The 27,094-nt window shown below is 43.4% G+C and overlaps 1 protein-coding gene across 1 annotated transcript; it reads left to right on the forward strand.

The window, feature by feature from the left end:
• Positions 1-23,490, forward strand: LOC137590620 (zeta-sarcoglycan-like). Its single transcript, XM_068308304.1, has 8 exons — positions 1-292; positions 7,237-7,431; positions 9,723-9,824; positions 14,397-14,484; positions 15,499-15,621; positions 16,663-16,735; positions 21,853-21,976; positions 23,051-23,490. Exons 1-8 carry the CDS (start codon positions 254-256, stop codon positions 23,240-23,242), a joined length of 936 nt encoding a protein of 311 aa, XP_068164405.1. The 5' UTR covers positions 1-253; the 3' UTR covers positions 23,243-23,490.
• The last annotated feature ends 3,604 nt before the right edge of the window (positions 23,491-27,094 follow it).

The raw sequence follows: 27,094 nt of genomic DNA on the forward strand, positions 1-27,094 counted from the left end.
GTGCGTCGGGATGGAGCGCGTGAGCCCGCGCATCTCAACGACAACCACTTCCTGCTTTGTTTCTACACACACATCTAACATAGCGCCAGCACGGCGGTAGAACACCGAGGAGCCCTGTCACCGCCTGGACCCGTCCGCAGCTGACCGGTGAACCGGCTCGATGAACGGCAGCTGGGCTCGCGCGGCTGCCGGGCTGGAGCTCGCGCGTTTGTCTTGAAACAACTTTATGGAAACATGTGAGTGAACAACCGACATGGAGCCGGCGGCTACCCTCGACGTGGAGACGCTCAAGGTAAGAACACGGTGGGGGGAAAGTCTTCTTTTTCTTGTTTTTAAACACAAGTTTGATGAATTTCTTCAACTTTCCGGAGGGAATTCAACCTGGTCCGACTCTTAGCGTCTCGTTATGCCAGAAAGTGGTTTTAACAGCCTCTCCTGACGGAACTTTCATGCTAGCACTGAGTTATTGACGTGGATGTTTTCTTCCCCAGCCGAGCGTCTCCTGAGCCCAGTCCGCAACAGGTGCGCTTTAATGCTCCTGTTAGAATCCCAGTTAGGCTAATTAAAGTCGAGATCGACGCGTTTTATAGTCTTTCAGCGGTTTTCGTTGCTCTCCGGCGGGGAGCATGATTAATAAGCGCTGACCGGTACTCCGCCGTCTCAGGAAGCCTGAACCTGCAGCGGGGCTCATATTCAATGCGGTCTCCTCTCCGAGAAGCACACTAATGTGACAGCCTATGAATATTCTCCTTGCATGGTTTCTCATTATCATTCCGGTCTAGCAGGGGGAGCCGGTAACCTCTGGGTACAGTATGTGCGCCTCGTCTTCCTGCTGCAGTGCAAGAAATAAAAAATAAAGAAGAAGAAGAAGCTCCGCGTCAGAAACCCACACAGCAGAGCTACTGTTGAGCTGAGAGCTGGGGTCCATGCAATGGACACACACACACACACACACACACACACACACACACACACACACACACACACACACACACACACACACACACACACACACACACACACACACACAGAGTCTCTGAGCTGATCCAGCACTTCCTACATAATGACAAGAGTGCAGCTTCCAGGTAATTTGTCATGTTTAATGTGAGTTTTGAAGTGTCGCACGGTGATTATTTTATTATCACCCCCAGCATGTCATGCATGTTAATCCACCCATTGGAACTGGAAATACTTTTTTTTTTTTTTTTTTTCTGGGATGTAACTCGGAAACGGTGTGATATTTTTCCCGCAAACACGTCAGATATCTGCGAGTGGTGACTCTTGGTGTTTTGGGGATTTTTAACATTTTCAACTGAATAATTTTTGGGTTATGTTGTGTCATTCTTTAAAATTTCTTGCGTCTTGCACAAATTTTGCACACACATCATATTTATGTTGGAAAACAACTCAAACATTTGTTTGAAAAAATGTTCAAAAAATTTTATTTTTATATTTATTGTTGTCTGGTCCTCTCTAACAGAGCCATCATCAACAAAACGACAAACCAACTCTTGACATTAAGGAACGATGCAAAGGTCAAAGGTGCTGACTGAGTACTGACAAGGTTCTTTGCCTTCTTCCCACTCCAAATGTCAATATTTTTCATGAAAGAACAGCTTGTAACACCAAAGGAAATTCCATTCTTTGTGAAAACTCATCTTCAAACGGTGTGTGATGTTCAGTCTCGTCGATCTGCTTAAACAGTTGCAACCTTTCCTTGTGTCGGGCTTTATTGGAAATCTTTGATCCCTGCGTGTCTCGCTCTTCCAGCAGGGTTACCTTGTTGTTCTCAGAGGGAAGGAAGCCTGCAGCTGTCTTTGTCTTTAAAGGGCAACCACTCAGAAAAAAAAAAGAAACTATTGTTACAAGCTGCTGCTATTGTTAGCGGAGATCACGCAGCTGCGAGAATTGGATTTCCAATGTAGGCAAAGTCACTTTCCTCTGTGTTGACGGCAGCATCCTCACCCACATGGGCGACTGTCACATCAACCAAATGTGAAATGGTTGCATCAATGCAACGACTCGCACATTTGAGAATTATAATTGGCTTTCCAGCGCGTTTCTATCGGTGCTTCAGCGTCTCTTTGATTGGGGCTTTTTGTCCACACCACACAAGCTAAACAAAAAGGTGTTTCAATACCGCGCGTCAGTCTTGTAACACAATTGCATCCGTCTCTTTTCCCTGCTGCTGAATCGGCCGCCGTGCTGCGTTCACGCGCACAATGAACGAGTACGGGCATTACACTCATTAGTGAATCTCATATGTTTTCTCACCTCCAGCTGAGGCGAAACCTGTGGGGTTCCCGCAGCGCCGCTGAGTGACGGAGCGTCCTGCGATTTGCTGATTAACATCATCGTACATTAATAACGTCTCATTTTCTTTCATTACCGCCGCATTCTGCTGTCTCTGCAGCATGTCACCATTTGATCAAAACAGCATGTTAGAATATTACCCTCTACGCCAATTGGGGGAAAATGAGGTGCGCTGGCAGTGGAGGCGACCGTCGGGTAATTGCTAGATAAGTCTGGATCCAGCTGTAACGTCTTTAGTCAGAGCTCTGAGGACTTTCTCCTTCAACCCCCCCCCCCCCGTTTGGCGTAGCAAGGAGAAAAGTGTCACGGAGTCTCAGCACAAACTTGAAAGGGATTGATGAAGCAGCACATGCAATGATAAATATGTTCGCACAAACAAAAGCACAAGGAAAGCAGAGCATGATCTATGGAGATAGCAGTTTTTATAGCTCATGCCACCTTAGAGAAGCAAGTTACCGTGTGGGTGTTTTCTATTAATAGAAACTGCGTGCAATCAGACTGACAGTAGGTGGTAAAGCATCTGTAGCTTTGAGTGGATTTCAGACCCATCTGTCTGTGATCATCTGTTGATTTCATCTTCGAGGCACTTGAAGGTACTATATCTTGATGGTTTCATCACGGGCAAGAGCTGCACGACCGTGCCCCAAAACAAGCCTTTTTAGTACGAAACGCACACGCTAAGAATAATCACCATTCTCATCTTGGTTTGTCTGAGCGCCGGGTTTTACATTCCAGTGTTTTTCTTCTTCGTCCAGACATCTCACTGCGAGCACATTCGTCTGCTTGTTGTCAACAGCATCAGTTACATTATTCAAGCTCAGCCGGTTCGGTTTCAGCCAACTGGAGAGCAAAATACTCTCATTAGTGATGGACGGCATTAACCAAATACTGAACAATACATGAACATTTATGATTGAATAGGGAACAGAGTGTCTTTATTTTTTCAAATGTTTCAACTATATGGTTAAAAGAGACCAGCTGACTAATGCAAAGGAGTAAAACGTGACTGCTTTTGATTAAGAGAAAAAAGATATAATAGTTGTATAATGTCGGTAATAATCAGGTCATTTATGTTGTAAAAACACACTGAATAATTCATTTAGCCTTGACTTTCATCCTTTGTGTACCACCGTCTTGAATGTTTTTCTTTTTTTTGCACAAAAAGGCAAAATAAAATAGTGTAAATCTGCATCAGCAGTGGGCAGCAGGCCTCCTGATCGATGACTCACCAGCCTCGCTGTTCAGATGTGATCTTTTCCTTTTGGACTGGATTTGTTTGCCCCCCCCCCACGAACCCAAAGCAAAGTCTGCTTGCTTTCTCTCAGCAGGTGCTTGAGCATTTTTTTCCCTATGCTTCAGTCATTTTTCAGTATAATTGTAAGAGATCTGAGGAAATGAAACTATTTTATTTCATAAAATAAAATGGCCGAAACAACTTCTTCTTCTTCAGCAAAGTCATCAGCTTGTCGGACACTCGATAATCCTCATACAGTATTTGACAAAATGCTCTTTGACACCTGATTCCGTTACCCAGCGTTACCCACGTCTGTTGTCTCATCCACCATTACAGCGACAAAAAACGCTTTTTTGACTTCTGCTTTGGTCTTTTCTCCATTCACTTCTAAAATAGCATGAATGAGGTCATTTTGTGTTTTGCCAGATGTCCCAGTAAACACTCTGTTAGTGGACAAGTGGTAATACAGGTCTGTGTCGCGCTCAGCAAGAAATGAAAGAAAGTCCTTGTAGTTGCGTACCTGTTCATTGAGCTGGAATCCACTCTGGTGTCATCTGAAGTTTTTAAAAACACCAGAGCTGCAAATGTCCATTCGTGCTTTGGTGTCTAGTTGCTACAAATTTACAAATCCAGTGTGGCTCCAAACACCAAATCGATCAACAGGCAGCTTCCCTCGGAGCCTGTCAGCCACGGGTACCATTTGTTGTCTGGAAATGATGGACAAACCCTTTTCTAGACGGGGACAAGTTATTTATTTTCAGACATTAGACAACCAAATCTTCGTTTTCTCCTTTTTCCTCCATTGTGGGAGCAAAAAAAACAAGTAAATTTCCCAAGTTCAAAACATGTGTAGATTTCTCCGCAAAAGTTCTGCGTAACTGTAACAAGTATCCAATCACAGGACACGTTCATGTCAGGACAACGTAAGGCCAGCTAGAAGGCTTCCACTCACTAACTCATGATCTGATTGGCTATCGCATCTGTCTGTTAACTACAGCATTTTCCGCACTATAAGGCGCACTGGATTATAGGACGCACTGTTTGTTTTTTTTAAAAATTAAATGCTTTTAGGTGTGCCTTATAGTGCGGAAAATACTGTATATGTGCCCGTTCAGGTTGGACCTGGCAACACAAGCTAACTGAATTCTGATTGGATGAAACCTCTCTAACCTAAAAATTGAACACTGACCCAGTGTTGTTGTAATATATCCCAATGTATATATATTTATACACATATTTAAATATATTTATTTAAGGAAAAACACAGTTTAATTAACTTTTACCATAAATACTACCACAATTTCTGGTTATGTTATGCCAGCAGAGAAGGCCTGTCCATCTGAAGTCGACACAAACTACTGTATGTGGTTCCTCATGGTGTGGCGTGTACACAGTCCACTTGGTAATCAAACTCAAACGTGTTCTTGTGCCCGCTGCCTCTGGACATCTCGCTCAGACCCGGTCCGGTGCGTTTGTGAGTCAGCTGTGACCGGCATGCTGAAACGTGACAGATTGATAAAACGCCAGCCATTATGCACTCGCCAAATAAACAAGCTTTAGGAGGCATGACTCCACCGGAGTAATATATGCATTAAAACCTTCACTACTTTGGATCCACTATCTTTGGTAACATTAGGTTAGAAATTACGCTGGAGTTTCCCTTGGCAACAGTGGATTGAAAATAGACTGAATCTGTCCAGCAGTGGCGCGCTGTCGACAGAAAGGCTTTTGGTTTTAAAATGTTTTTTTTCCCCTGGTGTGATTTGAATGTTTCTGGATGTCTCAGATTCCCATGTTTGGATACAATCTGTGAGCGATTGTGTTTGCTTTTTACTGATTATCTTCCAGCCGAGCGCCGAGCCTCGCTGAAAGCGCCGTTTCGTGACGCTTCCCGTCCATCTGCTGTAACGCCGTTTAAATTGGAATCGCTGACATTTCTCGGCCGGCGATACGGTTCGTTCGTGTTTGCTGCCGCGTCGTCACAAACACCCATTTGTGAGTCGGCTGCTACCGCTGACCTGGACCGCTCGGGGAAACAGTCAGTTGGACGGTGGATTATGTCGTGAGGCGGTGGAAAGACTCTCATTAGATGTCACGTTTGACGCGTTGCCCCGAATTGTTGTTGTTTTTGAGGTTTAGAGGTCGACCAATCATCCATGCCCTTCTGAGGAGCAATGGGAACGCTTTAAAACCTTGCCTCTGGTGTCCAGACGTCACATGATTCCACCTAAAATTTCAGATCGCACCAGTAAAACACACCTAAACCCAAAATTTGAAAGAACTGCAGCCGTCCTGACGCCACTGGACCTGAAACATCCTGCTGCTGGTTGTTTTATCTGGCTCTAACGGCGTCGCCTCAGCGTGAATCCATCCCGGCAGCAGCCGAGCAGAGCGACGCCGCGCTCAGTCAGCCTCGCATTCTTTGGAGTTTCACACCGTTAGGCCTCCGTCACGACAGGATGGAGCAGCCGCCGTCGCCAGAGCGCCCAAATTCGACAGACGTCGTCCTCTGATCACAGATCAGAGCTCGCATGTAGCGGCTGTTCCCTGGCACCAGACCCATCCTTTGTCTCATGATCCGCATCCCGGTTTCAAAAAAGCCCGACTGTAATTTTTCCTCATTTAAAAGTTCATCCCACAGCTTCAGAGAAATCTTTTGGCAACTGTACTTCATGAAGACTGCATGAGAAATTTCCTGAGGAAGATTGATTTGCAATAACTTGAAGATGTCAGATGGAAGGGGTGGGACAGAGATGGGGGGGGGGGACGGTAAACAGGAAGTCGCAGGAAGCCGTCACTCACCGCGACGTTCTGTGTGAACATGCAGATCCGGTTTGACAAAATGTCAACAAGTAATCACAACGGTAAACAAAGCAGTGACTTGTTGTTAAGTCCGACAAAATCCGCCTCATAGTTGAGTTCATACAGAACTTTCTCCACGCTACAGTCACAAACTGAAATGACCCCTTTTGGGGGGTTTTTTCTTTGTTTCCATGGCGACTAGTTGGACTAATTCTGTTGGTGGGATTTGTAATGGATGAGTGATTGTGGAATGAAACTCAAAGAGTGTCACATGTGTACCTGGAGGTGTTTTTACCTCCGTACGATTGGGTCGGTTATTCTGGTTTTTAAGCAGGATTACATGAAAACTAACTGACGGATATGAATTATATTTTGACCAAAAATGGACCCAAGTATTTCCTAGAGCTGATTACATTTCAATGATGATCCCAATCCTGGAATTTATTAAATAGTTCCAGGACATTCAAAGCACTTTATTACAAAAAATGATGATCATCTATGCGATGGAAGTTTTCTTTCACTGTCTTGTATTTATCCGTGTTTTTTATTCAGAATTTCACATCAGCGTATCTTCAGTATTGATTCACCTTTCCCAAAATGAATGAAACATTATTTGTCTGATAAGTTTTGATGTTTTGATTAAACAAACTCGCTTAAATGAGCTTTGTGATCGTGTCTGCATGATGAATCGCTCGCCAATACCGTTAATTCTCAAAGTGTTCTACAGAAAACAGTCAAGTCTCCACACCGAGTCACTTCCAAGTGTATCAACGGATTGAAGTTCCTTCTTCTCTGACCATTAAATAAAAAATCAAAGATCCTTCAGGATGTAGTATCTCTGTGTGCTGGACGCGTCCTGATAACAAAGGCCGCTGTGTGTTTTTCAGATCACCCAGGACCAGTTCAGCCTCTCGTCCCGGTCGCTGCGCCTCCAGCGGCCGGGCTGCGAGGCCGTCTACTCCGTCGGTTTGTACGGCTGGAGGAAGCGATGCCTCTACTTCTTCCTGCTGCTGCTCCTGGTCACGATGATAGTGAACCTGGCCCTCACCGTTTGGATCATCAAAGTCATGAATTTCTCATTGGTGAGTTTGCAGTATACAGTGATCCTTCAACTTCCGTGAGTCTCGGAACGCAGCGCACGTCCGGATGCTGTCATCCAATAGAATGCGCGTACGGTATCACGTGACTACCGACTAAAAATGTATCTTGAAGCGCAAATACGCAAAAGATTACTGTAATCCAAATTAAACAAAATTTAATTTATGATTTTCTGGTCAGATACTGTGCTTTTGATTCTTCCTTTATTTCCACCCAAACGCAAAACGCTTCAGCGGAAGCGATTTTCCACGCACACAGGCTCATTTGAAATGCAGCGCAGGCGCCATCTTTAATCTCTTGTGCGATTTGTCTTGTCTGGATTTGATAAAGAGTTATAAAAGACTTGTCAGCTGGACCAGCTGACACAACGCGTTAATCTTAATCGAAAACCGAACGGGCGCACGCTTCAGGATCCTGTGACATTTCCAGGGACAATGAACACAATTTACCATTTTGTCAACAAACTTGCCACGGCACCCCCCCAGCACCACCACCACCACCACCACCCACAACCTCCTCCTTCACCTCCCCCCTCCCCTCCTGGTGACGGATGTGTCCTCTGACTCTTGCTATCACTCCTCCATCCCTTTGCCTCCCATCAATCAGTGTCACCAGTAAAAGACCTCATCAGCGCTGTTGGTGTCGCTCCAGAAAACGCTCTTTGCTGCCGTCCATCTCTCAGGAATCTCATCCCAAACTCCACCCTGTTGTTTTTATCACAGAGGGGCTTCAGTGGCTAATTCCACAAGAACGTCATCCAAAAAGCTGTTGGGCAAACCCTGATGTTTCATCTCACTATTCTCCTTAAAAACAGTATTTTCCAGCCTGTAAGGCGCACTGGACTACAAGGTGCACTGTTGGTTTTAGAGAAAAATAAAGGCTTTTAGGTGCGCCTTATAGCGCGGAAAATACTGTTTATGAAAACGATTCCTTTCAGATGTTTTAATCGTTATTCTCTGCCTGGATGAAGAATCAGAAACGACTCCATGGTTGTTGAGGAAAAAAAAGGGAATGTTGGGTAATGTTTTTGGCTCTACATTTTTCTTTTAAGCCTCATAAAAGTCAAATCTTCCCTCTCATTTTTCCCACGTATCGACTCATTCCTTCCTTCGAATCGTTGCGACCCTGCCCAGTTTGTCCTGCCTCCAACCTTCCTGTCTGACTGACGGAGCTCTTCCCTCCCGATGCGTCACCTCCTCTTCAGCATCGGAGTGACTTTACTATCTGGCTGCTGACAAAGACCTTCACACCCACCCTCCCATCCTCCTCTTCCTCCTCCGTCCCTCTGACTTTGTCCTCCCATCTGTGCCCAGTCTCCGCTCTGTGCCATGATGGAGCTATAATCGCTGTGCTTCACCTTCGTAATTCACCATCCTCATCCGGGGCACATCCATTAAAAAAAATCCTCACCTTTAACGTGTCGTAATGAGGGCAAACTCTTTGTAATATCACCAGTGATATTATACAGAAAGTATAATACCATAGTGAAATACTGTCATGGGGAAAAGGATATATTGAAGTCATGAGTGTGGAAGAAATGAAATTATTTTGCAGATCCAAGCATATTTATTTTAAACTGCTTATAATAATCATTTTCCAATAATGCTTTGTTTAATTTGGTTTCTATTTATGAAGCACTTTTCTTTCCAATAACACATTCTAATTAATAGCACACATTTGACTGACCAGCCTTTTGTTGTAAGCAATTTCTACTTCTCTGCCGAGAGAAACGCCATAATCTAAAATTCTAGTTGCGTATTTTTTCGAGAAATAAAACCATTAAGAAGGATTTCAGAGAGAAATCCGACAGCGGGCTGTAATTTAATCTGCATACGGCGAGTTCATCCAGGATGTCAACAGATCTGAGAGTGAACGTGAAAACCACAGAACACTAAACACTCCACACATCCATGTCCTCATTTTCATGTTCACTTGAAAGTACGGCCACTAATGATGATGATGATGTCCGATTCTTCCTTTTGTGGTTTTCCATCTCTAACGTTCACACATCCACAGCTGCTGCATTATCCCGGTTCTCTCCGGCGTTCCTTCACTGCATGCAGCCTGTCACCACCGTGTCTCTGCCACTGTCACCTCAATGTCATGTCCTACTTCTTCGCTGTCACTTAGCGCCGCCGCCCATCCGCCAGCCTGTCTGCCACACCACGGCTTCCGCTCTTCCTCCTGCACTTCAGCGACAGCAGGATTCCATTTTTCATAATCCTTTTGAATCAGATCTTGACAATCGGCACTGATGAGCGTGATTGTGTTTCAGGACGGGATGGGGAACCTCCGGTTGAACCGGGACGGCATTCGGCTGGAGGGAATCTCTGAGTTTCTGCTGCCTCTCTACGTGAATGAGATTCATTCCAGAAGGGTAAGTTTCTCCTTTAAATCTTCTCAACAACTTCAACTTGCCTGTCAATCAGGACTCTGGCGCTAATGAAGCAGGAAGTTAACGTGGAAATCTCTCTCCAGAGCTGCAGATGCGTTTCTTATTGATCTGTGATCAATGCATTAACAAAGCCCAACTTGCGTCTGAGGATACTTTGGTGTTATATTTGTGCCTGGAAAGGAGAGATGATGTTCCTCCTCCCAGTCTGGTGCTTCTGTCTTTGTCCTCCTCCTCATTTCCTGTCATCTTCCAACAGAGGCCTCCTGTCGGCCGGAGATGGGTAATGGACTCCCTCTCGTCTCCTCTCTGGCCACATACAACCCAGAAAAAAGATTATAGGCGATTATGGAGGGACCAGAGTCCCCCTGCTGGATTTTCCAATCAAGCCCACGCAATAAATACCCCCTCTTCTACTTCCTCCCTCTCGTGTTTTCCCTTTCATGTTCAGTAGATTAACCAACGGAGCTTCAGTGCAAAGTTGATCCAAATTTGCTTCTCCTACACAAATCAGAGACTCTGTTGGATCATCCCCCTTTTTAACGATTAGACACGGGGTAAAAAGCAATTTTCAGCACTGGAAACTAGAGTTCCGTGTAAACTTGATATTTTGTGGGAGGTCGATGGAGGCAACGACTCAACGAAGGGAACGATTTTCTCCGGCAGCTTAAGAAACAACTCGAATCGCCCAAACTACGTTACAGTTGGCGCTAAATGTTGATTTAAATATAATACATTCAAACTGAGGAGGAGGGAACGCCCAACGGTCCTAGCAGATATCGGACTAAGTCGATATTTCCCAGTACAATACCATCTCCCGACATTTTTAGTGTCTTGTTTTACAGACATGCTGGGCAGGAGACCTCTTATCTGCTCGCTGCAGAGATATTTGTAGGACAAAAAACTCTGCGGGTCACTCGATATTTCTCACCTGAGGAAATACAGTATGTCAAGCACCACGAGACGGGGATTATGGTTATCCAATGAGGTTACAGCGGCGTGCTCGGCGCCGGTCTTCAGTCAGATAACCGGCTTTGATCAATAAGGCATTACTAGAAACACCACTGACCTCTGCAGACGCAGCACAGACGACTGAAAGTTAAATACCATCCATACAATGTATGGATGGTATTGTATGAGTTTAGCGTTAGCTTTAGCGTCAGTCAATGTTTCTGAGCAGAAACCTACCCTGAAACATTGGTTCCACATCATTTACCTCCTACTGAGACAACCTGACAACATAAAAACAGGTGAACATAAAAAAATAAAAATACAGGTGTATTTCGTCTTCCCCGATTATACGTCCTTTTAAAAAACATACGGAAAAATAATAATCAAGTTTACGTTATTTTACCCTACTTAACGTCTCTCCAAGTTGCTGTGAATTGTGATGTGACTGACAGCAGGGCTGAATATCCAGGGGACTCATTTTTATCACTAATGTTTTTCTGTCATATAAATACGTGGATCACCGCTGTTTACCTCTTTAGAGTACTCTACGATACTTTAGCATTTAGCATGTAGCTTGGCTTTAGAGTGAAAGAAGGGGAGGAGCAGGGAGGAGTTGTTGGTCAGAGTCAGAGTTGTCATCAGGGAGATGGTCACCATTAACACTGTTCACTAGTGTTTGCTTTATCATCCATGATAAACAGTAAAGTTTATCTGAGACACTCACAGAGACAAAAGTAAACAACAACAAGAGGGGGAGACGAATGTTGGAGCTGCGTGAACGCAGCAGTGCTGCCAATGTGGGGGTTGTGGTGGGAAGCGGAACTACAGGGCAATAGTCAGATATGTCGACACGCGTTTATTCTTCTCTCAGAGTGGTCGTAAGTCGAATCTTCATCAGTTATATGCGTGTGTGTGTGTGTGTGTGTGTGTGTGTGTGTGTGTGTGTGTGTGTGTGTGTATGTTCACCGAGTCCCGACGGCTAAACTCAAAGTAGCTTCGGTACTTCTCAGGGATCAATCGCCTCTTTGAGTTTTCATCGATGGCTGGATTCAGAGGCTGTGAGCGCCCGATGGAAACGACTCCCTCGGCGTTATTTGGCAGGATCTGGAATAACTGGCAGCAAATTACAGGACGGGATGAGGCGCCTCTGAAATCATCTGTCTAGGCGGCTCGTCGTGAAATGAGAGTTGGTAACTTTGCACACGTTGGGTTTGTTCTGCAGACTGAAATGTAGAGGTGTGGAGTTTGTTCTTCCCGCCTTTCAGGTGTAAATGGATGCAGATCGAGCAGCAATCCTACGTGAATGTTCAGTGTCATGTTTCAATGTGTGGCTACAATAACTATGTACATTATATATACTGTATGTAACAGGTTATACCCGCGCTGAGGTGTCAGGTCTGACAGGTGGATGGAAAACTGGAATACGCTGTACCTTATTCTTCCTAATCCATTCCATATTCATGTCTGTCTGTCACCCTATCAGCTCTAGCGGGGGGGCCACAGCACATTTCAGTTTCTACAGTGAAGCAGAGGTCAGAGCCAAGACTATGAATAAAATCCTACAGGAAGACATCAGTGTTCAGAATCTTGTGTAAAAATCTGGCGTATGATCACCACACAAGGGCTCCGCAGTAAAACCTAATTCCTCCTGATGAAAAGCAACGAAAAGTATGTAACTTCAGGTCACAAATTATTAAACCAAAAGGTGCTTATTTCAAAACAAGTCGTCTCTGAAGCTTTAATGCGGGTCCGGAACGGAGCCCTCCCCGCATCACCTTCATTACGGTCAAAAGTTACCGAAAAAGTTCACCGGATGAACCGACGGGTGTAGGTTCAATGATTCGTATTGGAATATCGCTGCTCCTGCTGGAGGACAGCAGAGTTCAAATGAGATGTGATGAGCAGCAGTGAGGCGTTACCAGCAGTGGATTCTAATCACGGATCTCTGAACGCTTTATTTATGTTGAGAACTTCAGGAGCTAAATACTAATCAGCTGCTCCTCTGGGCTTTAATATTTCAGAGAGAGAGAGAGAGAGAGAGCGCAAAAAAATCAGGTATTTAGCTGCAGCTTTGACCTTTGGTTTGAAAGTAAAGTCCACAAGTGCAAACAAGAAGAGGACGATGAAGATAAAGGCAGTTCTGCATGTCAAACCAAAACATTAGACAAGTTGTTTTCTTCCAAAATATGTTCAGAAATGCATAAACTTCACAACCAGGACCGGTCTATAAATAACATCGGATGCAGGTGAATCCCACTAACTAACAAACACTGGTTCTGTCAATTTAAGTCGCTCAATCAGGTCTGAAACCGTTTTGTTCCTTAAATTCTCATAGTTTCATGTCTAACGTGTTAGTAGCAGTGCCGCCTGGAGACATGAACATCCCTCAAACCCAGTTAGCTAGAACCAATTTAATTCTGCTAGCAATATTACACTGAAATACAGGCGGCTTTTAATATGAAAATTATTAAATATGCCTGAAAACCATTCTAAAATAAGGCAGCAGCCGGCGTGCAGAGCCAGCCTGCAGGATGATATTTGAGTGAGGAAATTAAGCGGTAATAACCGTTACCTTTTCAACTTGTGACTTCATCATATTTTTTTTTTCCTTTTCTAACTCAATATGCAAATTGTAGTCAAGCACAACAATCACATGCGAGTAAATTTTAAATACATTTATGCAAATGCAGCTGAGCTTTTTATCTTAGCTGTAAAGGTTTTCGTTTTACTCCTCATACAGAGAAGCCAGCGCCGTCATCATCTTCACGTCTTCTGTAATCGAAGCGCTGCGCTCTTGTTTTTGGTGGCTCATTGTGTGCAGGGGGGGCGTCGGTTCCCTCACAGCCTCCACGGTCGTTTTTCAGTCTGACGGCGCCCTCTGCTCTTTGAACAACGGGCTCCATTTATGGGCGTTCTCTCTGATCCGCGCTTGACCTTCCTCATCGGGCGCAGCGACTAAAAAGCCTTTATGTGAACCCAAAGAAGAGTCAAGGGGAGCGGTGGCATCTCCGCCGTGGCCCCCCAGAGGAAACGGTTTAAGACCTATAAACTCTTTAAAGGGATACTTTCAATCAAGGACTCAGGTTTTCTCATGATGCTGTTTGGTTCATGATGGGCATTTATATCGAGGAGGACAAGAAGGGAATTAAAATGAAAGAATGACCTCTCCAAAGTTGCACACGACACAAACTTGAGATCATTTTCCACTATTAGATGCCTCTTTTTCGGAGACTTGAAATTAATCAGCTCTATTAGATTTTACCACGGTGGGATTATTCGCTCAAATGGGAAGCTGTAACCAAATGTCAGAGGTATTGAAGGACACAACATCGATGCAAAGACTTCTAGTTGCTAACGTCGAGAGCTTTTGAAAGTGAAGCAAAGATTTCAGGCAGGAAAACGAAAACAGCGAGCTGAAAGATGCTAAAACGCTTCCTAAAACTGAGAGGAATGACTCTGATGCAACACTAGAATCTGACTTCATAGAATTACTGATATAAAAAACCTTACATCGGCTTTAATTTCTTTATTGGACCACAGTGATGATGTACTTTATTCTTATCTTTTGCTCTCCTTTTGTTTTGCTCGTTTTCTCTCCTTCCCTAGGACAGCTCGTTGGTCTTACAGTCAGAAAAAAATGTAACGCTGAACGTCAGGAACGATGACGGCCTCCTGACCGGTCAGCTGACAGTGGGTGAGTTTCTGCTTTTGACTGCTGCTCACACACACGTTATTTATTCACAAATGAGAATCAAAATGAAAATTATTCCTAATAATCTGGTTTATGTGTGGATTTTAACTTTCTGCGGACTAAAAATTCCAACGAGGCCTCAGTGGAACTCGACCCTGGCTGCAGATCGCCCCGATCAATCTTGTCCCATTAATGACTTCAATCGAGATCGGAGCGACTAATCATTTTTAAATAATTTTTGATCGTCTCCGTGCCTTCGAACAAAGACTGTCATTTTATCCAGATGTAACCTTTAATGTAGTCGTTAGAAGGGCGATAGATTCTTCTTCTAATCGTCAAGTTCAGCCATCATTCAGCCCAGATTACCAAAGTCATTTACATGATTAATGACCGCTGGAAAGCAAACGACCTGCTTATTAACATTAATAGCTATTGATTCTAGCCAACATAAGTTGAGAGTTGATGCTGATTTGACAGGACTGGTGATATGACACGCTCGACCTTCCTTTGAAAATTAGTGCCTGCTATTGCAGAAAGAGCATTTTGTCTGAAATGAGGTGAATAATTAAATCCCCTCTCCATCGGAGCGCATGGATGAACAGACGAGAAGAGGGAGGGAGGGAGGGGGTCGCGACAAAACTTTCTGCGTGCGTATCTGGAAAAACACCAAAGTTCGAAGAACCAGAATTAATATTCCTCGCCAGCGGAACAAATCTCTGGTTTGTATACGTTCTTTTGTAAAAAAGCACGGCCGGCCGGATTTGTCTGGCGCCTTTCATTAGCGGGGCGAGCAACCGGAGCGGCGTTTCAGATTACTAAATCTTACTTGGCCACAGTTTCCCAGCGGAAGTTTACTGTTAGCAAAGTGTTGGATGTTCGTTCTTAATCCCTTTTAAATGATTAAAACATGTAAATATATTTGTTTAATCCTCGCAGTGTTCATAAAATATTGACTCTTGTTTCCCGCTGTGGTATTTTTTAGTGCAATCAGAATTTTTTATTTGGTCGTCATTGCAGGACCGGAGTCGGTGGAGGCCCAGTCTCGGAGGCTGGAGGTACGAAGTGCAGACGGAGGCAAACTGCTGTTCTCTGCAGCTGAGGACGAGGTCACCATGACGACTAAAAAGTTTACAGTCACAGGTTTGATTTCCGATCTCCTGATGTCTGTGAAATTAGTCTTAAATGAACAAAACATGAGAGGAATTCAGAAGGAAGCATCAGGTGTGAAAGCAGCCATCATGAATGGATCTATTGCATTGATTATAATTTTGTAAAGTACAGTATTTTCCACACTATAAGACACACCTTCAATGAATGGAAATTTTAACCCTTACAGACCTGACCTATTTTAGCCGTTTTTTGGTACATTTGGTACGTATTTTCTCTATAATTGTATGTTATTTCACATAAAAATAAAAAACATGCTCATCAAATTTATTTTGAGCTCCAAAAAGGTTGCCATGAGCTTCTAACATAATTATATATAGTTTATGTCACTCATGCCACTCTTCAAAGGAGTTTTCTGAGTCAAAATAAACACATTCAAATTCGAAAATGGAACAAATTATATTTTATTGCACATAAAAACCAAAAACATGCTCATCGAATTGATTTTGAACTCAAAAAAGTTTACGATAGGCTTCTAACATAACTATATACAGTTTGTGTCACTTGTGCCACTCTTCATAAGACAGTGCAACATTAAATGCACCAGTTGTGACGCGTTTTTTCGTCACCTGACAAAATGCACCAATCATGGTACATGTTTGCATCACGAGACGTGTTTGTCACCGCTTGTACGATGGGGACTACATGGACAGACACACGGCGCCTGCCATCTGGTTATAAGAAGCCATTTGAACTTCTTGTCTTAGATCAAATGTAAACGATCATATCTCCGGTTTTCTGGATCAATCGGCTCCAAATAAAAAACCGAACGACAGTTTCACATCTATACTGTCACATAAACACGCGCACAGCAATCCATGTAACAGACTTTATTTGTTAAGAATGGTTTAAAAACATCATGTGATCTGATCACGGGGACGTGATATAGGGCTGTAAGGGTTAAATACTTTTCATATATAAGGCGCACCGTCGGTTTTTGAGAAAAGTAAAGGCTTTTAGATGCGCCTTATTGTAAAAAAACTGTAAATTATTATGTATTATTCTGTGTATCAGGTTCAGAGGGCGCGGTGTTTGCACATTCAGTTGAAACCCCCCTGATCCAAGCGAGGCCCTCTGAAGACCTCAGGTATGTTTATTCACCGACTTCACAGAAATTCATTAAAGCTTAATGCCACATATTCATTTTCTGTTGGATTAAAATGATCTCGAAACGCTCCGTGGCATTTCAGGAGTCTACGTCGTGACGTGAACCATTATTCACCGGCATCATTACTCCGAAGCGCCGCTGCTGGTCAGCTCCTTATCGCTCAAATTCAACTCAATTTGACCATTATATTAATTTCACAGCCCAGGGGCGAGCTAATTTGTTATTTATTCTCCATAGCAGTCAGGAATTGATTAAAGCACCAAGAGGTACAGACAAAAACGGGTAGAGTTCAGAGGCTTATTAGACGCGTTCGCCGCTGTGCATGTGATGCCGGCTGCCTGAGGCACCGGCGCAGCGTTGCTCTATTAACCAGCGCTAACGAGTCGGGTGTGTTGTCCACCTCACCGGTGCTGGAGGGAGAGCCCGATCAAAGTTGGCAGAAAAAACAGTGTTCTGGCATCTAATTCCTGCAGAGTCACAGGAATACAGATGAGGTTCACACACACACACACACACAGACACACACACACACACAGGCGCCGCTCAGGGATGACCATCTGCAGTCTGGTCCCGATCTCTTAAACAGTTCAAACTTATTTACCGTTTGAGGTAAATCTTCCGTTTTAAATGCATTTCAGCTCCGAATCATTTCCTGTTAGCAGAGTTTAATCCAAAACACCCAGGATGTCTTCAGGCTGTTTCTAAATCACATGATCATGGAAATATTTTTCTAGAAGCAGCAGCGATTGTCCCTCTCGTGGGTCTTTTTATACGAGTAAAAGATGAGCTGGAATAGCCCAGTGATTGATTACGTATATCCAACACGATGACATCACACTAGAAAGGCCTCTTTGCTCAATGGTACGTTGTGGTTTTTTTTCTAGATGGAACGTTCTTATTGTAAACCTACAGAGGCAGACGTTTCGTTTTACTCTGTTTACATCGGAGGATCTGGATCTTCGCTGCTTCTCCTCCACCCTTAAACTGAAACCCCCCCTTCAAACCAGTCGCCACCTGTTAGAACCTCACTGGATGCTACACATTCGGTTTGGCTCGCATCCATTCCGCCCTTCTCTTTCTCTTCAGAGGCGTATCGTTTCTCTTTGTGGTGCTTTTTTTTTTTTCTTTCTGCGAGCCAGCAGTAATCTGGGAGAAGAACAGAGCTGAGACAGCATCAAAAACAAAAAAACAAGCCCACCTGAGATCCATTACTTTAAAGCACCTGCTCTTCTTCTCCCTGAGCGTTTTTCCCTCTCTGCACTCACACTCAGGTTTGTCTTAATTTGTTATCGCTGTGCAGCGCCTGAATAATTGAATGCAGTTTTTCTCTATATTTATATGTCTACTATATCGTCCTCCACAAGAATTATAGTTTATGGGGAATAATATTGGCACAATCTGGTAAATTTTGTGCAAAATAGTAGAAATAATTGTAAAAAAGGCAAAGAAAAGGAGCTAATTTAATTATTTATTCATTATTATCATTTATTATTATTATTATTTAATTTTCAAACCTTAAATATATATATAATTTTGTGTAATAATAAAATAATAATACTCATTTCATAATCAAACCTTGAAATTATAGATATATTGCATCTGTAAACACATGGATTGAGTTATCAGCGTAATCTCAGTTAATTTATGATCATTTATACAAAGGAAAATGTAGTTTTAAACACACAAACTTAAAGTTTTTGCAATGTCGCGATAGCATAACGTCCTCCTCATAACGTTACACAAACTTCAAGATCGTGTCGAACCGCAACTGAATTCATCGTGTGATATTTTTCACGTCTAGATTGCGATATTCCTGCACGAGCGAGACAGGATGCAGAGCAAGAGCAGCGGTAATGATATCATCTAGAAACTGAACTGATGCTCATAAAAGTAGGAGCTGTAATATATAAATATTAAAAAAACGGATCAGGATAGCTGCGTTAATAAATGAAGTGTGCGCGTTAGGGAGCTCATCGGGGTTGATTGACAGCCAGTTGTTTGCCTTGGTTGCCTACAACTCTTCACTTCTTTCCCTCCTCTGTCCATCCTAAAAAAAAAACTGGGTGACTTGTGAATCATCGTGAGGAACCGTCAGGAGGAGAAGCCTTGATGTTGAGGTCTGGAAACAAGGACGGCGTGGTTATAAAGTGCAGAGGAGACGTGTCGGTCTGTCATGTCCTGTCCTGCTCTCTGCTTGCGGCTTCATTACCTTTTATTCGCGGCTCCTTCACCTGACGGTCACCTCCAGGCAGAATCGCTTCCAGGACGGAAATCACGGCCGATATTTGAAGGAAATTTTGGCTCCGAGGATTCCTGTTTTTAGCTCGGCTTCCAACCAGAAATAAAAATCTTGAATACAGAAATATTTCTGTCAATTATGTAATCGGATCATTTTGTATCTGGCCCTGGGGGGATGGTGCTTCCTGATAAATCAGGGAAGCTGTATGATACATGTTGTGATTTTACTCTTCAACATTCCACTTCCTCAGTCTTCTATATTTCTCACGTTCCGAGTCGAGTCTCTTGACATTTATGGGGGACAGATGGCGAACGGACATCTGGTCGGGGCGACACACAACTCCTCCCCGGTGTCGGGAACTTTCTCCCTGGTTGATTTATTTATTCGCGTTTGTTTAATTTATGTATTTATTGCACATTGCGAATACAAAACTGCTTTTTTAAAAAGAAACATCAACACGGGAATGTGAAGTGAAACGAGTCTGACGTTAAGAAAGCGACAGGCGGACCAGACAGGATTTGAAGGCGCTCAGTTCTCCTCACACGCTGGATGGCGGCCCGGCATCAGAGAACAGATTTTTTTTCTGTAACTTTCTGCTGCCAGAGCTCCTCTTTTCGGGTTGAAATCCTGTTTCCGCTGTAGCCGTCCACGTACTCGGAAGCGTTCAGAAGAGTTCCTGCAGCGGTTTTTGTCCACAGGAGTGACAGGTTCATTTAGAAGATAAAGGCAGAATGGAGCGGCTCCTCCTGGTCCCACTTAACTCCGGTCAGACCGTCCTCTCGCCGCCGTGGCTGGATGGACTTCTCACTTTTGATTGCCGTAAAGAGATATGGCGGCGTCTTTGTTTTTGTGATGGTCTTATTTGTCCAGGAGAGGGAATGATTGGTCGGTACGGACCATCACATGCAGGTTTAATGGAAATAGTGGCTTTAATAGCTGTCAGTACAAATAAACAACATTTATCATTGCTGCACAAGATGCAGGCGCTGTCAGGAGTCTAGATGTGAACTATATCACCGCTGGCCTCCTTGCAAAACTTCCTATAACTGGAATCTCATGTTTAAGGTGACATTTGGGATTCTGGGTAGCGAATAATTACATTTCCTGGTTGCAAGTGCCGAAGAAAACTTATCATAATATTGGGAATTTAGCGTTAGGAATCCTAAATTAAGATGGTTGGACATTTAAAATCTGTCCCCAACAGATTCAGTTCCATCTGGGAACTGATTCATCTTTCTAGGTATTGTGACATTTTTAAGCGACCTAAATATATTTTTATTTAAGTGTTATAATTAATTGTTGTTGTTTTTTTGTCAGGCCCTTTGAGGACTTGTTGCCCATTTTGCCTTCAAAGTTTGAATTAATTCTTTACAAACAGCTGCAGAAACGTTGGAACCAATCAAGTCCGATTTCATGCGTTTCATATTTTTTAATTATAACTTTACTGTCATGTTTATTCGTCAGCTGCAAGGTGAAATGGAACTACACGCCGCTGAAGGAGCCTCAGAAACTAGACCGTAAAACTCCTGCACATGAGAGTGCAGGCGGTGTGTGACGGTTGTAAAACCCAAGAGTCACATTTAATTGAATTAATTTAATGCTTTATTTTGGACTGCGGCTGAAACAAGCACTTGTGGAAATTGAGCACTTTATCTTCTGGTGGTACACGGCAAAAAATAACTATATAATAACAGATAAATACTTGATTTCAGAGGATATTAACTACAAACAAGTGAATTTATCTGCTGGTGATAATTGAACTCACGACGAGAAATGATCACGGCTTTATAGAATTTATAAATCTTTTAAATTGTGTTGCTTCTCTGGCTTTAAATGATGAAACCAAGCAACAAGTCGAAGGAAACCCATGTGACGTGGGGTGAAAGGTCAGATACTGCTACCTGGATGTGTACTGTGTGCAATAATCTTGTTTTAAGGGTTATATAAAGCACATTGTGTTTGTGCTGCTGCTCGAAATTAGATTGTTTAGCTTAGAGAATTAAATTAATCAAAGGCAATAATGAAAGTAGAAAACAGCCGGGAGACAAAAATTAATTAACAAACGTCCTTCCTGATCAATTTACTGAAGATCTATTCTGTGATTGGGGATTAAAATAGCTTTATTATTAATATGAGAAGCCACTTTTTGGGGGGCTAAAAGCCAGTAGAAGCATATTTCGATGACGATGAAGACGTGACCATTTGAAGCATTTCTCCTAAAGATTGGTAGGAGTCATCGTCAAGAAATGATGAACTTTGACCTTTGAGTTCTTTTCAGATTTCTCATTTTAGTCAGAAAACTGCGTCGACTTAAAGTCTTTAGAGCCTTTTTTCATATTGAGATGCAATTTAGAAGCTTTTTCTGTCGCGTTCCAGTGGCGTAATCTGGAATGTGTGTCATTTTCAGAGGATATGGAGATTTAGACGGCTCCTTTTAAGATTCATTGAAAACAGATTTAGGAAAAGAAGGGGGGGGGGATCAATTGGAAATGGTTGTGAGTTATGAAAACAAGCAGCGTTCTGATTGGCTGTCGCACTAAACTCTCCTCGTGTAACCAAATAGTCCCTGGGAAGAAAACGCGAATGGTTTCAGACTCGGGTCAGAATCAGATGATGGAATTATGGGATGTTCAGGAGCCGTAACAGATTAGAACAATGACCAGAAGCTTAAACCTGAGCAGCAGCTTTAATATTCTGTGTCGGGGGAGTCCAACAGAAATCAATAAGACGGTTTTAGTTTGGATTTTATTTTATTTAGACCCAAACAAGAAATCACAACTAACTAGACGACGATCCTGAAAGCAGTTTATGAAGTGAATGTCAATCTGAGCCAGTGCCCCCCCCCCCCCGTCCTCAGGCTGGAGTCTCCTACACGGACCTTGACCATGGAGGCTCCCAGAGGGGTGGAGGTGAGCGCCGTCGACGGGCCGCTGAAGGCCAGCAGCCGGAAGGACCTCCACCTGGAGTCCACAGAGGGGGAGGTGAGGAGGAGGTTTCAGCACCGGGGGGAGGGAAGCTGTACTTCTGTGCCCTTGTTCATTTCTATCCTCTTCATTGCTTTGATGAAGCCCAACCTGTGTACGACCTACTTCTACCTCCTCGTGTCAGAAGCTCCTGGAGGTGCTTTTATTAACGCATGAAAGGCTGCCTTGTCTCCTCCTCTGACAGGATCAGGACTTCTCAGCCTTTCTAGCAGCTTTAGGAGCTTGTAGTGAACTTCTGAACGCCGTAACGGTGACGTGTAGGAGGAACAACGATTTCCTGATTGGTTCCACTGATTTTATACAGAATTTACAGCATTTTCCGCACCGTAAGGCGCACCTAAAAGCCTTTAATTTTCTAAAACACCAGCAGTGTGCCTTATAGTGCGGAAAATACTGTGATAGTTAACCAGAATGCTTATTTGACGTTTGGATTTGCGTGTGACGGCGTCACCACATCAACTATTTGGCTGCCAGCGTTTTGTACCAACTGATCACCAGATATGTATCGGCGTTTTCTTTTTGTTTTCTAACCGATCCCATGATGCTTTGCTCAGAGCGACGCCGCGTTCGCTCAGGGATGAGCTCTGACACACGCAAACTTTGCCGCGTCCTAACCTGCCACGACTTCTCCTGTCTTCCCCTGATTTCTCCAATCCCCTGGATCAGTCGTCATGACGATAAATTCCATGATTACAAGCCTGATTTTTACTGACAAGCTCCGCCCAACCATCCAGGTTGAAAAAACGTACCTGACGTCAGTAGACATTAATGGCATCCAGTGAGAAAAGTGATCAGAATTCCTCCGTCTGAGCATAAATCCGTCGCTCCCCAGAACTAAAACCGTTCTAAATCAAAACATTTAATAGAGAGATGTGTTCCTCCTTCACTGCTTACCCTGAGTCACCAGGTCAGCGCTGCCATATTCTCCACTCCACCAGTCACATTGTATTTACTGATTGCGCCGGAGTAATTTATTAGTTCCACTTGGCAGTGCGTCATTCAAAGGCACCTCTGGCCGATGTTATTGCGATGACTTCCAATCGTGTCTCCCTGTTTGTTTTTTCACGCCAGATACTTTTGGACGGCGGCGCCGTTCGGCTCGGCGGCCTCCCGCTGGGCGTCTACACGCTGTCGCACGCTCACGCCTCCCAGGATCACGACGTATACGAAGTGTGCGTCTGCCCCAGCGGCAAGATCTACCGCTCCCCGGCAGAGAGCGGCTCCACCTGCCAGGCCATGAGCAACATCTGCCTCTGGAGCTGACCTGGTACCAGGACTCCTCCCGTCAGGACTCGTTCCCATCGTCTGGAGCTGACGATGCTATCAGTCAGAGGACGCGGCCTCTATATTTTTCTACTTCATCACTTGTTGTGAAAGATCGGTGTGAAAGAGCAAGAACACTCTGAGGTCAGAGTCTGACTCCCGATGGATTATTCTGGCTTTTTAAAGTCGTGACGGTAAAAAAAAAAGAAAAAAAAAAAAAAAGCACAATTTCGTCATGTTTCCCCCAAAACAATCCTGATTCAGATATGTTCTTTTTTTGTTTTTTTCACTGTCAGCATTTTATTTGAAATAAAACCTCTTTTTTTCTTGTGGCACACCTTCTTTTGATTCGCTCATCACGCTCCAGATCCAGGTAGAAGTTCCCCGGATGTCTCTGCTGCCAGGTAAATATTCCACCTTTGTTTTATTGATATTGCCGCTACAACAGGATTAGTCGACACGCTCTGTTTAGAAGCTGTTGTTTAGCTTTTCTAGCATGTCGGATGTTCTCCCAGTTTGTGGAATTGCAGCTGATTCTCTCATTTCCCATCATTTTAACCCTCAGAAATAGCCAGATTAGAACACGTCCTTCTGCGTCTTAGCGGTTACGGAGCATTAATTTTATTTCTTCGTAAAGATCCACTGAAAGGGTTGAGAGAGAAAAAAAAAATTAGAAACGAAAAGTACGACAATTTCGTGACGCTTCGGAAAAAAATCAATCTGCTGAAAGCAGCGCCGCTCAACCACCAATCACAAAGGGAGGATTTCAGACCAAAATTCTTTGATCTTTTTAGCGTTTTGTTCCGTAGATGTCAAGGAGATGCTCTGATTCGTTGACCTCTCGGTCCTTTGTGTGAACTGCACTTCTCTCCTGAGGCGCCCGGAAGCCGGATGACCTTGGCGCCGAGCTGGAGCAGTGTTGGGGGGGCATCAGCATACTCAGCTTCCATCACTCTCTTCATCCCCCATCATCATCATCATCATCATCATCATCATCGTCATCACCAGTGGTGGTTCGGTAAAATTTCATGTTATGTAAATAAATCTAACCTCCTTAATTATTTAATCCATTTTTCTGTAAATCCTGCACAGAGCTTAAACACTGATGTCATGTTTTCATATGATGCAACCCCCATTTCTGGTCGTCATGGTGAGGAGTCGGACGGATGATTTTTGTTTTTCCATACGGTATTCATTTAATATTTATCTGTCTTCCATCATTGATGCATTTCACTCGTCTCAAAAGGATAAAATTCAGTAGTAAACAAACTGTTCACTTCTAAACCATACATGCCAAGTCACCCTTGAGGGGTAAAAACTCCATATTAAACACACTCGTCTCATGTAATGAAGTTACAGCGCTTCAGACCCAGACATAAATGTTTCAAGACAATGAGGCGAATCGGACGATTCAAAACAATTGTAAAGCGGGCTAAAAGATCCACAACTAATGTCGGATAAAAGCAATTTAAGCTGAAATGGAACATTCCTGAAGTTAACAGATGTCAGTCGCTTCACACGCAGCAATTGGATGACGTGACCGCCGTTCATCTGGCGCAGGTTGGATCATAAAGACTGTCTTTGGTGATCTGAACAGAAGCGGCCTGAGGAGCGTCGAACACTCGAGGTCGAGAGCGAATATCAGGGCCTCCTGGTGCGTCGTCATGGCTGACGGCGTTTTCAAGACTCTAATTAAGCCCAAAGATGCAATTAAAACGCCTAGAAGTGCTGATGTGATCCTTTATGTACGTACGGGTCCACTATTCAAACGTTATGCTTCAGGTCGACTGGAGCAGATGCGAGTGTGTGACCCGTGTACGAGTGATCGAAGGCGAACTCCAACACCAATTTGTCAGGAATCACCTAATTAATGCTGCGACATCTCTCCTTAGGAATTATTTATTTCCCTCCATCGGCGGTAATACGGAAAACTCCATTTGGAGTGAGTGACAGGTGCAAAAATTCAATCAGCTCACGTTAGAGAGTTGAATGTTTTCGCTGGCGGCTAAAGACCTCCGTTTTTGGGTTTTTTTTGCATTTGTGATCGAGCAGAAACATTAATTTGGTTCCAGCAGACGGCAGATGCTCCAGACCTCCCAGATCTCAGCTGTTTTGTATTCATATCTTTATTTGCATATAGTTAAAACTCAGGAGTGGGGGCTCATTGTTTTCAGGTAGTTGAAAGTTATCTGAAAATGTTATCTAACAGGTACACACCCACTTCAAAAAACATCCCCACAATTTAGTGACCTTTATCCACAATGACACAAACCCAGATGCAAAATGTCTACAGTGGGATGAGCAAATTTAGGGACTTTATAAATATGCAAATTCAACTTTGTCACTGATTCTTGAACATTGTCCTCTAGAATCTGCTGATGCTGACTGGAATCCATTAGACCTTCAACTTTAATAGGATTGCCAGTACCTGCACTGGACACACTGCCCCACAGCATGATGGGACAACCGCAGAATTTTACTGTGGGCAGTAAAAACAGACCCAGAACACTGTGTTCTTCATCCACCACGCATACCGACCATTGATACATACAAATAACTCAATTTTAGTTTCAGCAGAACAAATAACCCAACGTTTTAATTCAATTTACATTCAATTAAGATCAAGAAAAACTTTATTAGTCCCCAAGGGACAATTGAAAGGTCTGCGGGTTGAGTTTGACTTGGTCCTTAACTTTAACTGTACCTGCGGTCGTTCATTTCCTCGCTGCGTTCCTCATAGTTGAAACTGACCGCTTAAATCTCTGATAGCTTTTTGTATCCTTCCCCTAAAGCCTGACGCTGAACACACTTTGTTCTCAGGTCATTTGAGTTATTTTGAAACACCAATGTTGCCATCTTTAGAGGCACAAAAAAGAGAACAACTTGCAACTGGCCGCCCTAAACACTCGTAGAAGATCATGGGTCAATGAGCTTACTAAATAAATGTTGTGTTCCAATAATTAGCGCTAACGGTAGTAAAATCAATAAAACCAGGGTGTCCAAATTCATGCAGCTGCATACTTTTCATACTGCATACGTTTCACACTTTCTGTAAATCTGATAAACTTGTCACTTCTCAAATATTGTTTGTCTGCTTTATGATATATTTAACTGCATTTTCAGGTCCGAACAACCAATTCATTAAGGAAAATCTTGAAAAATATCAGGGCTGCTCAAACTTTTTCATACCACTGTACTGTATGTTGGTAATTCCAGGCATGACTGCCTCAACAAATAACAAATGTCTCCAGGGACCTTGAACGCACCAGATCTAATGCAAACCAGGAGCTCAATTAGTTGAAAATCAACACGTAACTAAAATTAGAATCCGTTGAATGTTTTGTGTTTCTTGTAAATAGGAAAATGAGTTCACAGCCTCAGCTTGAAATGTTTTTGAAGGTCACATTTTTCCATCAACAATTTGTAAAATAAATGACACAGGAAACAATTACATGAGCTGTAGACAACTGCCAAACAGACAAATAAAACATGTGCTTCAGTTCCACTCCAGTCATTAGCATTCCTGCTGCCCTGCAACGGATCCATCAGGACGTAGGAAAAACTGCATTAAAATGCTGGAGCAGGTGGCGTTTGGAGTTTTACTTTTAACACTCGTCTGACTTTCAGACTTTGTTCATCGCAGTTGGGATTATTTTAAATGCACTTTTTGCCTCACCCAATTAAAAATCCACTAAACCAGCGCACCCGACGGTCGGTCCATCATTGGATCGATCGCTTACGCCGCCCGTCTTGATTCAAAGCGATGGAATCTGTCGCGGCGACAGAGGACTTTAATCTGTCAGCCCGTTCACATTCTCGGCCTCTGACGACGTTTAAATGATGAGCAGAAAA

This window comes from Antennarius striatus, chromosome 23, assembly GCF_040054535.1.
Source record: "Antennarius striatus isolate MH-2024 chromosome 23, ASM4005453v1, whole genome shotgun sequence".
In the NCBI taxonomy this organism is placed as follows: Eukaryota; Metazoa; Chordata; class Actinopteri; order Lophiiformes; family Antennariidae; genus Antennarius; species Antennarius striatus.

Coding starts and splice junctions, on each gene's coding strand:
- LOC137590620 (XM_068308304.1), top strand. CDS start 254: ATGGAGCCGGCGGCTACCCTCGACGTGGAGACGCTCAAG. Junction 7,432..9,722: donor AAGTCATGAATTTCTCATTG/GTGAGTTTGCAG, acceptor ATTGTGTTTCAG/GACGGGATGGGGAACCTCCG. Junction 14,485..15,498: donor GACCGGTCAGCTGACAGTGG/GTGAGTTTCTGC, acceptor TCGTCATTGCAG/GACCGGAGTCGGTGGAGGCC.